Source organism: Oncorhynchus mykiss, chromosome 17, assembly GCF_013265735.2.
Source record: "Oncorhynchus mykiss isolate Arlee chromosome 17, USDA_OmykA_1.1, whole genome shotgun sequence".
NCBI classification, from domain to species: domain Eukaryota; kingdom Metazoa; phylum Chordata; class Actinopteri; order Salmoniformes; family Salmonidae; genus Oncorhynchus; species Oncorhynchus mykiss.
In genome coordinates, this window is record NC_048581.1 from 34,718,386 (window position 1) to 34,731,278 (window position 12,893).

The following is a 12,893-nucleotide window of genomic DNA, read 5'->3' on the forward strand; positions in this document are numbered from 1 at the left end:
TTGGCCACTTCTCACAGTACCTATACTGACCAATAGAGGGAGACATGTAACTATTTTGTGGAATTGGTCACTTATTGAAAATCCATGATGAACCTGGGATGCTTAACAGAATGTATTCACCCATGCCAAATACTTTAATTGAGATGATATTAAAGGGGCGATATGCAGTTGAAACAACACATTTTGGTAAAAAGCTGTGGGATGGGTATGGAGAAATGTCGAAAGCAAATATGAGGGTTTGCTAGAATCAGGCTAGAATGAATGGTGGCTGTAGAGTTCAAATGGTACTCTCACTCAAACCATGAAAGGGAAAATTCCAAGGAGGCCGAGAGGCAAAGATTTACTTAATTTAGACCATGCTTCAAAGAATACAAAAGGTTAAAGTTCTGAAAGACCTCAACTTTTTTGCACTTTTTGTTGTATTATTTTACCTATTGCCCCCTTTTTAAATAAGGAAGGATGGGATTCACATTTTAGAATGCAAACTAACACCTAACCCTATAGATGCTTTGAGTGACCAAGCAACCTTTAAAAAAACATGTCTCTTATTGGATACCTGATAAGAATATTCCACTTATATTCTTTAGACCTTTTTTTGCTATGAGCTGGTAGTGCTCTTTGTTTTAGAAATACACATACTGATGTGCAGCAACAACAGAATTACTTGATTGACATAATTTTAACAACACCGGTTATATAATTCTGAGCCTTGCATTAACCGTAATACATGACTTAATTAGTATTTAAAGTACCCATTGTGCCCAATTTACTGTTCAATGATGTACCGGTAACTAAAACGCATAAAGGAAATCTTACCCTGCGCTTTCTGTGTTCTGTGTACCATTCAGGCCTGCACCGTTTACACTAGTTTGAAAGTACGGTGGTCAGATTGTACAGTAGTCAAACCACACTGGCCCTGCTTTTTACCCATGATTCCTCTCTTCCTGGGTCATGTTCAGGAGGCACTAGGGTACAAGACCACCAGTACACAGTAGGTATATGTGTACGTAGTGGACTCATTTTCCCATAATCCCTCTCCCTTGTTCAGGAGGTACTAGGGTACAAGATTGACCACCAGGTGTCGGTGTACATCGTGGCCGTGTTGGAGTACATCTCAGCAGACATCCTGAAGCTGGCAGGGAACTACGTGAGGAACATCCGCCACTATGAGATCTCCCAGCAGGACATCACCGTGGCCATGTGTGCCGATAAGGTGAGAGTTAACACCTGTGTTGTGCTTCACAGTGTTGTAATGCATTATGAAGAGGATCTTCAACATCCGCTACTATGAGATCTCCCAGCAGGACATCACTGGCCATATGTGCCAATAAACAATATCTAGTTTTCCAATCCCAGATTGGCCCTTTTTATGTTGCTATGACTGATATTAGATTGTCTTGTAAATGTTGTTGTTGTTGGCATAAGTATGGCTGGTGGCGTGTGATGGTGAGAAGTTTCAGGAACCACACTGACTGGTCAATATACAACTAAAGCTGGAGTCCGTAGGGTCATTTGAACGTAAGCTGATGAAGAATGCCAGCTGAATGAGGGAGAATGTGTGCCCGCTTTTGTTCGCCTGTGCGTGCGCATGCATGTTTCTAAGCTTGTGGCACTCGGGATCCATTTCAATTCAGGAAGTACACTGAAATTCAAACTCCATGTTTTCTTTACAGAAAATGACTGAAGAAAATTGGAATTTCAGTTTACTCCCTGAATTGACTGAACTAAAATGGAATTGACTCCAACCTGGTATTGAATAATCTATTAATTTTATTTTTATTGAACCTTTTATTTAACTCTACAAGTCAGTTTTAAAAAAAAGCATATTTGACTGCCTTCCCCGGCCTAACCCGGATGATGCTGGGCCAATTGTGCCCTGCACTATGGGACTCACAATCATGGCCGGATGTGATCATCCTGGATTCGAACCAGGGACTTTAGTGACACCTCTTGCACTGCGATGCAGTGCTTTAGACCGCTGCGCCACCCGGGAGCAAAAAGTGGTCCGGAACACTCTTTGTGTAATTGTTAAGAATACGTCTCTGGCCACTTCTATTCCCCCTCATCTCCAGGTTCTGATGGACATGTTCCACCAGGATGAGGAGGACATCAGCGGTTTCCCCCTGATGGACGAGGAGCCGTCCACCAGCGAGGAGCAAACCTACTACGACCTGGTCAAGACCTTCATGGCCGAGGTCCGACAGTACCTGCGCGACCTCAACCTCATCATCAAGGTGTTCCGCGAGCCAATCGCCTCCGACGCCAAGCTCTTCTCCCACCATGTGAGTAGTGATGGAGGTACCCTCCCGTACACACTTGCGCATCTATGGTCTTCCATCAAGACTTTGTGTGACTTTTTCCACTCCTTTTCCTCCCCTCTATCACCGCTCTCACTTCTCTACTGCCGCCTTCCTGCTTTACTCTGTTCCCCATCTCCCCCTTCCACCCATCTTTCCATCACCATCCCCCTATTCTCACACGTCGCTCTCTACACTACCCTGCAGGATGTGGAGAACATCTTCAGCCGCATCGTGGACATCCACGAGGTCACCCTCAAGCTGCTGGGCCTCATTGAAGACACGGTGGAGATGACAGATGAGGGGAGCCCACACCCGCTGGTGGGCAGCTGCTTCGAAGACCTGGCCGAGGTGGGTGGGTGTGTGTATGTGGTGTTTGTGGGAGCCCAGCTTGTTTGTGGTGGGCAGCTGCTTCAAAGACCGGGCCAAGGTAGGTGTGTGTGAAGCTGTCTGTGTTAAGAAATTGCTGTCTGCAAAAAAGTGTGTTTTTGTGGAGATGTGTGTGTGTTTACATGCGTATATATTGTTTTGGTGTGTGTGTGTGTGTGTGTGTGTGTGTGTGCTGTTTCTGCAAATAAATTGCTCCTGTGCACCCAAAGACTGAGCTAAAGCTTAGGCATTAGCTTGGGGAGCTAACATGAGTCTTCAGGTACCAGTAAAGGTTGCTCATTACACAAACCACTTCTGTTACACTTAAACCTGTCTGAAAATACATTGCTCTTGTGCACCACAACACTGTTAGTCTGCCGAGCTTAAGCTCAGGACCGAGACATTAGCTCAGGGAGCTAACGCAAGTCTTCAGGTCCCAGGCAAGGTTCCTTGTCATTCACAGACCCCACTTACACCCTATGGCTGTGGCCATTGTCATAAAACATGACATTTCATATTTTTTATTTCCAGGAGCTGGCCTTCGACCCCTATGAGACGTATGCTCAAGACATCCTACGGACTGGCTTCCACGATCACTTCCTCAGCCAGCTGTCTAAACCGCGAGCTGCCTTCTACCTCCAGGTCAGAGGCCACACCCCCCAGCCTCTGTCCACACCCCCCAGCCTCTGTCCACACCCCCCAGCCTCTGTCCACACCCCCCAGCCTCTGTCCACACCCCCCAGCCTCTGTCCACACCCCCCCTGCTGACCACCACCCCCCCTGCTGACCACCACCCCCCCTGCTGACCACCACCCCCCCTGCTTCAGGCTTGATTACTCCATTGTTTGTTTTTGTCATTGTAAACAACTGATGTATTCAAATTATGTTTTAAGAAAGTAAAGAGTTGTAATGTAATTAATCATGTACTACAAATATTAATTATGCGCTATTTAATTTTAATTTTAATTGGAAGTGTTTGCTCATTAACTTTTTTGTTGGTGGCCATTCTTGGATGTGCATTAAATTCTGAATGTTAGGGCAACCAGAAATACTTCTGGTATCCGATTGTTCTGGAAATTCTCACATAGGAACTTCACTGTGTGGAAGGATGTTTGATATGCTTTTTACATTTCTATCGCAAACATTTTTTTTCATCGAGATGAAAGTGGCCATTTTAAGCCCCTTTTAGACCTGTACCTGCCTCGTGTAAAAGCTTTTGATGTGTGAGCCGCACATGATACAGACAACATCTTGGTGTCATTGTGCTCCAAAATATGAATTAGAATTAATGTCAACAATTGTATTTCAGAATCTAGACATACTCCATATTTTAGAGCACACTACAATGAGTATAATTGCATCAATATGTTGTCTGTATCATGTACGGTTGATGGATCATAAGGTCTTACAGGAGGCATGTAAAGGTCTAAAAAAAGGGAATAAAACGGACACTTTAATAAATAAAATAAAAAGTTATTTAAAATGTAGAAAGCATGTCAAACATTCCTCCCAATGAAGTCCCCTGTGAGAATTGGCAGAATAATCTGAGATACTAGAAATGTTATGGGCCATTTCTGGGTGGATTTTCCCTAAGGTCAGAACTTTATAAGACTTTTCCCCCCCAGACCACTGTTTGCATATCCCTGGTCTATATACCTTGATAAGATTTGACACTGTATTACCTGCCCAAGTTAACACTCATCTCTGTCTGTCTCTGAACCCCCAGTCTATATGCGAAGGCTTTAAGGAAGCAGTCCAGTACGTCCTGCCACGGTTACTCCTGACACCTGTCTATCATTGTCTCCACTATTTTGAGATCTTAAAGGTAGGCATATATGAGCATTCCTAATGTGGTTGGTCCTCTGTAGCTCAATTGGTAGAGCAATGCCACTTGTATTGCCAGGATTGTGGGTTCGATTCCCAGGACCACCCATACGTAAAATGTATGCACGCTGGACTGGGTGTCGCTTTGGTTAAAAGCATCTGCTAAATGCTAAATATTATGTTTTAATATTAGTGTATAAATAGCTTGTGTATCTATTACTGAAAGGCACTGCATATGGATCAGAAATCCTTGGTTTCTCCCCAAACGGTGATCCACCAGCCCACATTTGATGGGCTCAATGTTTTTCAATCTCAATGCTAGTAGATAGTAGAAAGGGAGGATATGAAGATTGGTCTCTGGTGGGTAGGCATGCATGTGTTTAGAGCAGAAAGTAGTACCGCTGGACCACATGATCTGTACTAGTGTGGAATATCTGCTACCCCGAACCATGTGCCCCCTCCGAGAGAGCCTTAGTGTTTGGGCTCCTTGTTCACCCTTAGGCCTAGATTTGGCCCCCACACTCCCTATTCTCCAGTGAGCCTCTTTCCAGCAAGCCATAGAGGTGGCGGCTCTCTGCAGAGGGCTAAATCGCTGAAATCCCTCTTTTTTTTTCTACCCCCAGTTTACTTACTGCGAGTCCAGGGTAAAGGAAACGCGGGTATGAAGAGAAGTAGTTTCTTTCCTTGTATTCAGACGGCATAGTCAAAGGGACAGACTCAGGATGCAAACACATGGGTTATGTTCGTTAGGCATCAAACGGACAACTTTTTTTGTGCAAAATGCTTTTAAAGCATTTATGTTGCATGTTCCAATGAACATGGCCTTGGTTTCTTCATCCACTCCTGGAGGTGCGTGGTTTCTCTATTTTCTCACAAGGTGGCAAACTTATGTGTATCAAGCCATTCCAACGTGTAAAAACATGATTATCCTAGTTTTCGGAAAGATAATTATCTTCTATCGTTGTGCAAATGCAGTATGTAGACTTATACCATGGCATTGTTAAATACTTGTTTCTGATTGGCTTGAAGGGCATTCTAGAGTGTGCATTATTTCCCTCAAGGGCACGGCATATCAGCACGGTAGAATTCAAAGGCTATATTTAATCCTTACATGTTCTATGTTTGAGCTGCTTTTGAAAGCAAAAGTCATATTGAAAACATTTGCCATTGTTGAATTAGATTTTCATAGTAGCACGTCTGGTTGTTTGGTTACCAAGGAAACTAGTGAACTTGCTAGCTACTTCAGTGGATGTTGAATACATTTCTACCTGCAAATGAACGCATTTTTAGCTGCAAATGTGTTTAATTATAGACATAGAAGGGATATTCAACTCAGGGCTCTATGCGTTCTCTGGAAAATAATGCTGCTCAGTGGGAGGTTAGTTCTACTCCGCTAGCACATCGTAGAACACTCCTTCCACATCGTTCATTATTTTCCATAGAACGCATAGCCCCCTCATTGATTATCCCTTGCATGTCATGCGTTTTGTACAGGTATACAAGACTATCAAACCATAATATAGACACTGTCACTACAGATGTAAAATGTAGGGCTTTCTGTACTTTAACCACAGCATGCTAGCAACCTTATTAGTTTGGAGACTCTTGAATAAAAACTGCGAAGACGATGACATGGTTTAAGGATAGACAGAGAAAAAAGTAATTGAATATTCAATGTTTTCTCCCTGACAGTTACTTTAGGCCAGCTCACCCCAGAGCCATGTACGTGTAATATATGGCTTATACAATGCATTCAGGAAAGTATTCAGACTCCTTAAATTGTTTCCACAATTTTTTACGTTACAGCCTTATTCTAAAATGAATTAAGTTGTTTTTTACCTCATCAATCTACACACAATACCCCATAATGACCAAAAAATAGGTGTTTAGTTTTTTTTGCAAATCTATTAAAAATACTGATCACAGACGTATTCAGACCCTTTACTCAGCACCTTTGCCAGCAATTCCAGCCTGGAGTCTTCTTGGGTATGAGGCTACAAGCATGGCACACCTGTATTTGGGGAGTTTCTCCAATTCTTCTCTGTAGATCCGCTCAAGCTCTGTCAGGTTGGATAAGGAGCGTCACTGCACAGCTATTTCCAGGTCTCCAGAGATGTTCGATTGGGTTTATCAAGGACATTCAGAGTCTTGTCTGAAGCCACTCCTGCATTGTCTTGGCTGTGTGCTTAGGGTCGTTGTCCTGTTGGAAGGTGAACTTTCACCCCAGTCTGAGATCCTGAGAGCTCTGGAGCAGGTTTTCATCAAGGTTCTCTCTGTGCTCTGCTCCGTCCATCTTTCCCTCGATCCTGTCTAATCTCACAGTCCCTGCCGCTGAAAAACATTCCCACAGCGTGATGCTGCCACCACCATGCTTCACCTTAGGTACTGTGCCAGGTTTCTGCCTAACTAGATGCTTGGCATTCAGGCCAAAGAGTTCAATCTTGGTTTCATCAGACCAGAGAATCTTGTTTCTCATGGTCTGAGTGCTTTAGGTGCCTTTTGGCAAACTCCAAGCGGGCTGTCATGTGCCTTTTCCTGAGGAGTGGCCTCCGTCTGGCTACTCTACCATAAAGGCCAGATTGGTGGAGGGCTGCAGATATGGTTGTCCTTCTGGAAGGTTCCCATCTCCACAGAGGAACTCCGGAGCTCTGTCAGAGTGACCATTGTGTTGTTGGTCAGGCCATTCTCCCCCGATTGCTCAGTTTGGCCGGGCAGACAGCTCTAGGAAGAGTCTTGGTGGTTCCAAACTTCTTCCATTTAAGAATGGAGACCACTGTGTTCTTGGGGACCTTCAATGCTGCAGTAATTTTGGGGTATCCTTCCCCAGATCTGTGCCTCGACACAATTCTGTCTCAGAACTCTACGGACAATTTCTTCGACCTCATGACTTGGTTTTTGCTCTGACATGCACTGTCAACTGTAGAACCTTATATAGACAGGTGTGCCTTTCCAAATCTTGTCCATTCAATTGAATTTACCACAGGTGTAGAAACATCTCAAGGATAATCAATGGAAACAGGAGACACCTGAGCTCAATTTCGAGTCTCATAGCAAAGAGTCTGAATACTTATGTAAATAAGGTGTTTTTTGCGGGGGGGTTTTATACATTTGGTCAAATTTCTAAAAACCTGTTTTCACTTTGTCATTATGGGGTATTGTGTGTAGATTGATGAGGAAACTTTTTTTTTAATAAGGCTGTACCGTTAACAAAATGTGGGGTAAACTACTGGGCAAGACTTGTGTGGTATATCACAAAGGGTCATGTGGTGTCAGTTGAATGTTGGTTGCCATTTTGTTCCTAGGTCTTCACTAAAGAAAGTAAGACTTAAGGGGAAACACGAGTTGAGGGGGTTGGGAATGAGAGAATGATGGAGAGGGCGAGCGATGAAGAACTTATTCTTTACTCAGCCCTAATCTCGCTCATGAGTTTAGCCTTATACCGACCGCATCATGATCCTTCACCGGACTCCCCCTACCAGCGAAACCACCTGACCCAACATGTTTTTCTCTACCCACTCTTTCTCTGTCCACCCCACTTTTTTTCCACAGCAACTGGAGGAGAAAAGTGAGGACGAGGAGGACAAGGAGTGTCTGAAGCAGGCCATCACGGCGCTGCTCAATCTGCAGAGTAGCATGGAGAGGATCTGCTCCAAAAACATGGCCAAGAGGAGGCTGAGGTAGGCAGGGGTGCGCCAATTTACCACCCCTCCTGGTCCGTCCACACCTGCTTCTCTTTACCCAAGAAGATACAAAGCTAGCTCTGACACACACAAGAGATTTTGCACACACACTGGCTGATCCAATAAGAGAAATCCACAAGCAAAATATGGAAAGCTAACTCAGACACCCACATAATGGCACAGACCAGAGAATATATGATATGTACCACATGGGCATCAGTAGGTGGATTTGTCTTGAATGTGCACTATGTATGCTCATAGAGGCGTTAACACTTGCACAACACAGACATTACGATAGACACACACAGCAATTCATTCTACTGCCTCATTGGTGTACTCCTCCCATCCTCTGCACACCCCCCACCCTAAGCTCAGTTCTGAGTTTCCCTCTGGACCTAAAATAGACCTGTGGGGGGAGGGAGAGGGTTGGAGGGGGGGCTCGCCACTGTGTTGTCGGAGGGAAGTTGTGTCAGGAATTGGGCTGTCCTGTTCTGGTATTATTGTTCCCGGCTTTGAGAAAATAAAAAAAAGGCGAGAGAGTTTGAAAGGGGGAAGAAAAAGAATCCCCTTGCTTTCAGCAGTGGATTTTAGCGTCCCAACCTTGCAGACCATTTTTCTCTCCATCCCTCCTTTTGTATTGGTGAAGAAAACGGGGTGTTTTTTTGGTTACATGCGTTTGTTGCTCGTTCTTTACCTGCGTGGAAGCGAAGAGCGTGGAGTATGAGGACGTAGGGTATAAACCCCCCAAAATTACCCCTTTGTTGCTGTTCTTTTTGTTTTTATTTTTCATGGGGAAAGGATGGCTTATCTTACGGTATGTCTTTGCACCCCATACTTTGGCGGGAACGTGGGGATGGTGACACAAACAAGAGGCTAAAATGGACAGTTCGAGAGGACACACTGAGTTGGGGTACCCCACAAGGGTTACCTTTGTTGACTTTGGCCGTTTCGCTACACCTTTCCTGTCTCTAGGGGTCTTTGTATTTCCAGAGCCAGAACAAAGAACAACCCAAGTGTTCTATTGTCACAGCCATTTGAATTATGCTTGCTCTTTCGCAAGCTTGCTGTTCATTAGGAAAATGTAATAACCTCTTAGTCGCTAATCCTCTAGCAAGGTCCATCGCTGCCTAGAATAAATGATGGTTTGATAATGATGCTCGTTATATATATTTTTGCTTTAATTAACTACTTCATTTCATCATAAGATTGAATGTAAATGCACTTCAAATATAACCTCTGATCAGACTTGAGAGAAGGCAAAGTTTTGACTTTCTGTATGTAGTTTTTAGAGTTTCACACTTAATGGGACTGGGAAATGGGAATTTAAGATTTTGGGGCACGTTTTGAGTGTAGTCTATCCCTTGCCCTTCAGAGGTGCCCCTTGTCTCTCAGCGAAGCTAAGTCTGGCCGGTTGACAGTCATCCTGTACTTTGAGGTGCTGGTATGAAGACAGGCGCACACAAGTTGGCTTTGCCTGCCTCCCCTGCCTCTCGGGAGTGCTGATGCAAGTCGTTGTGCGTCCGTGGAAAGCAAAGTAAGCTCCCCCCTGCGATTGTTTACTAGTAGGTCTAGTTCAGATGCACTGTACTAGCGGGTGTTAAATCCTTGTTGATTTTTTTCTTTTCTCCTCTCACTCAATCGATTGTAGAACCCCCAACAAACCTTTAACCCCCCCCCCCCAGTGGCTCAATGCTGTTCTATTATTCTAAGTAGATGGTTTTAGAAGTGATCATTGGAATTATTGCTCAGCTGATTTATGTGCAATAGAGGTAAGATTCTGGTTCTGGTGGGCCGCAGAGCTTTCTTGTCTTCTGTTTACTTACGTTTTGTCATTCTGGTTTTGAAAGACCACCGCATGTGCTGGTTTTTCACTCAAACCAGTCTTTTCGTAGTGCATTTCTGAAAGAGTTTTGAACTTACTACTCACATGACCTAACTATTATGGCCCTTAATAATGAATATAGACTGAAAATAGACATTGGTATAATATAAGAATAAAGAGATTGATTAAAACAGACTAGTCTACATTGTGTTCCTAAAATAACTGAAATGAGAGATACTCATACCTCATTTTTGAATATGATAGTCATACCATAGACCATATTAAAGGTATGATGAACCAACGCAATATTTAAAGGGTGTCTGGCTCAAAGAAATATAATCAGATGCTCTTTATTCTTTTTAGACTCATTCTATTCTTATGCACTTTCTCAGTTGGTCCTCCGAGGCACCCTGTTAACCATGGGTGTGGGCCCTTCCTCGGTAGACTACCGTTTTGTTCAACTGCTGGAATGGTGAGGAAGTCTAGTCAATTGGCCTGCTGGTCCACCAGTGTTGGGTGGAAACTGAAGGGACATGACTGACCAGCAAACTGATAATAAATTACCTAATTGGTTCGGATAAGTTTAGGGTTATTGGTGTGGTTAAAGGAAAACTCTACCCCAAGAACTATTTTGGTATTTGTTTCTTTAGTTCACCGTTGATCAAGTTATAAAATGTTTTACATCTTGAAAACTGGATTGCTGACATGTATGCAAAACGCATCGTATTGGCTGTATTTCTGTATTTGAAAGTTATATATCTTGAAAATCTGATGAAACAAATACCACAAGATCGTTTTTGGGTGGAATTTTCCTTTTAAGGTTAGGGTCAGGATTACAGTTATGGGTGGGGATGCCAGTCACGTCTCTTCAGTCGCACCCAGTGTTTTGTTAATGAGATGTTTGTAGGAACCCTCTCCTGGACCAGTTTTAGTTATACCGCTGCTTTAGAAACTCAGCCACCCACACTGACCCTACACTCCATCTCAGTCTCGCTGGCTTTGTTGATTTGTTTTCCATTGTTCTGTGAACATCAGACCCACATTTCCCTACCTCTCTCTTCCCCCCCTCTCTCCCTTTTTTTTCTCTCACATTCTTTCTCTTACATTCAACTATTCCCCTCAAACTCTTCGACGGCGCTAGCGAGTCGGCCTGCCGCTTCTACAGCCAGCAGATGAAGGGCAAGCACCTGGCCATCAAGAAGATGAACGAGATCCAGAAGAACATTGATGGCTGGGAGGGCAAGGACATCGGCCAGTGCTGCAACGAGTTCATCATGGAGGGGACGCTGACACGCGTGGGCGCCAAACACGAAAGGCACATCTTCCTCTTCGACGGCCTGATGATCTGCTGCAAGTCCAACCACGGCCAGCCGCGCTTGCCTGGCGCCTCGTCCACCGCCGAGTACCGCCTCAAGGAGAAGTTCTTCATGCGCAAGGTGCAGATCAACGACAAGGACGACAAGGAGGGCGAGTACCGGCACGCCTTTGAGATCATCCTCAAAGACGGCAACAGCGTGGTGTTCGCCGCCAAGTCGGCCGAGGACAAGAATGGCTGGATGGCGGCGCTCATCTCGCTGCAGTACCGCTCGACGCTGGAGCGCATGCTGGACTCGGCCATGCTGCAGGAGGAGAAGGAGGAGCAAATGAGGCTGCCCGGGGCGGAGCTTTACCGGTTCGCCACGCCCGACTCTGAGGAGAACGTGGTGTTCGAGGAGAACGTGCAGTCCAAGTCGGGCATCCCTATCATCAAGGCGGGGACAGTGCTCAAGCTCATCGAAAGGCTCACCTTCCACATGTATGCAGGTGAGAAAAAGCACACAACACAGAAAGGGTTTCCTGTGTTGACCTGTTATGACCTTTTTAAAATGCGTGCCTTTTTCCTACAGCGGGCTATACAAATACCTCCCTCGGATGTGTGGAGTGACAGTAGTTGCTAAATCCTGAAAGAGAACATCTTGCAGACCCTTTCCCATCTTGGAACAGGGGGGAAGGGGGAGGGTTTTGGTGTTAAAAAGTAGTTGGTAGGAGTCAATTTGGTGTTGAACAGGTTTAACCCTTTACACTTGTGTGAATTGGCCTATATGGATAAGGCTACATTGAAATGTTTTTTACAGAAGAAATATGAGCTTATGGGAACATTATTATACCAAAGTTGAGGACACGATAGTTCACCTTTCACAAGACTGAACCCAAACGTTACACAGTTGATTTTATGTGCATTTTACATTTACTGTACTTTTCACCGCGTTTGTCGATAATGAAATCTGAAAATACTCTGGATACATTCAGTAACATGATAACAATATTCCTGGAAAATGTGGGGTAGGTGCAACCTCAGATAAAAAAATTGTTTGAGTGAGAGGACTAACTGGTGTGCAGAGTTCCTAAGTAATTTCAATGTACTTTAATGACTCAGTCTTCAACTATAAGGTGCTTTTTTGTGTTCTCCAAGCTGAGCCGTTAAGGAAATAGAGCAAGCACACTTGTAGTTTTGTTTGTAACACAGACCTGCATCCCCGCCGTCACACAATTAGTGTTGTTCATGCAATCCAAAAACGGACCATTATAAATCGCAATCTCAGTCAGCTGGGCATCTTGAAAGCTTGTTCTATTGCCAACATGATGACTAGCTAAGTTATAAAATACTATCTTACAGTGTTAGGCTTTCACAGGGCAATTCAGAGAAACGGGTTGTGATTTTTGGTGCAGATAGAAAAGAGTCATGCTTTAGACAAACAGGATCATTCTATTCAGAACAACCCAGGGTATTGACGCCATGTCATCTTGTAACTGTACATCATACATAGTGATCATAAACTTTAACACTGCATGTTATTGTATTGCCACTGTGTTCCAATTTAGGCGCTTATCAGTGCCCAAATATGCTATTTCCTACCTGTA

General features: G+C 44.2%; 1 protein-coding gene across 4 annotated transcripts in view; it reads left to right on the forward strand.

Annotated features, from left to right (window-relative positions):
• LOC110493792 (son of sevenless homolog 1) overlaps window positions 1–12,893 on the forward strand; it is a 74,429-nt gene that overhangs the window by 22,989 nt on the left and 38,547 nt on the right. For all 4 annotated transcript variants that reach the window (XM_036949776.1, XM_036949777.1, XM_036949778.1 and 1 more), the window contains exons 4-10: window positions 1,049–1,213; window positions 2,073–2,282; window positions 2,505–2,648; window positions 3,198–3,308; window positions 4,393–4,491; window positions 8,040–8,167; window positions 11,134–11,795. In XM_036949776.1, coding sequence (XP_036805671.1) covers window positions 1,049–1,213; window positions 2,073–2,282; window positions 2,505–2,648; window positions 3,198–3,308; window positions 4,393–4,491; window positions 8,040–8,167; window positions 11,134–11,795 — 1,519 coding nt within the window. The remainder of the gene's footprint in view (window positions 1–1,048; window positions 1,214–2,072; window positions 2,283–2,504; window positions 2,649–3,197; window positions 3,309–4,392; window positions 4,492–8,039; window positions 8,168–11,133; window positions 11,796–12,893) is intronic.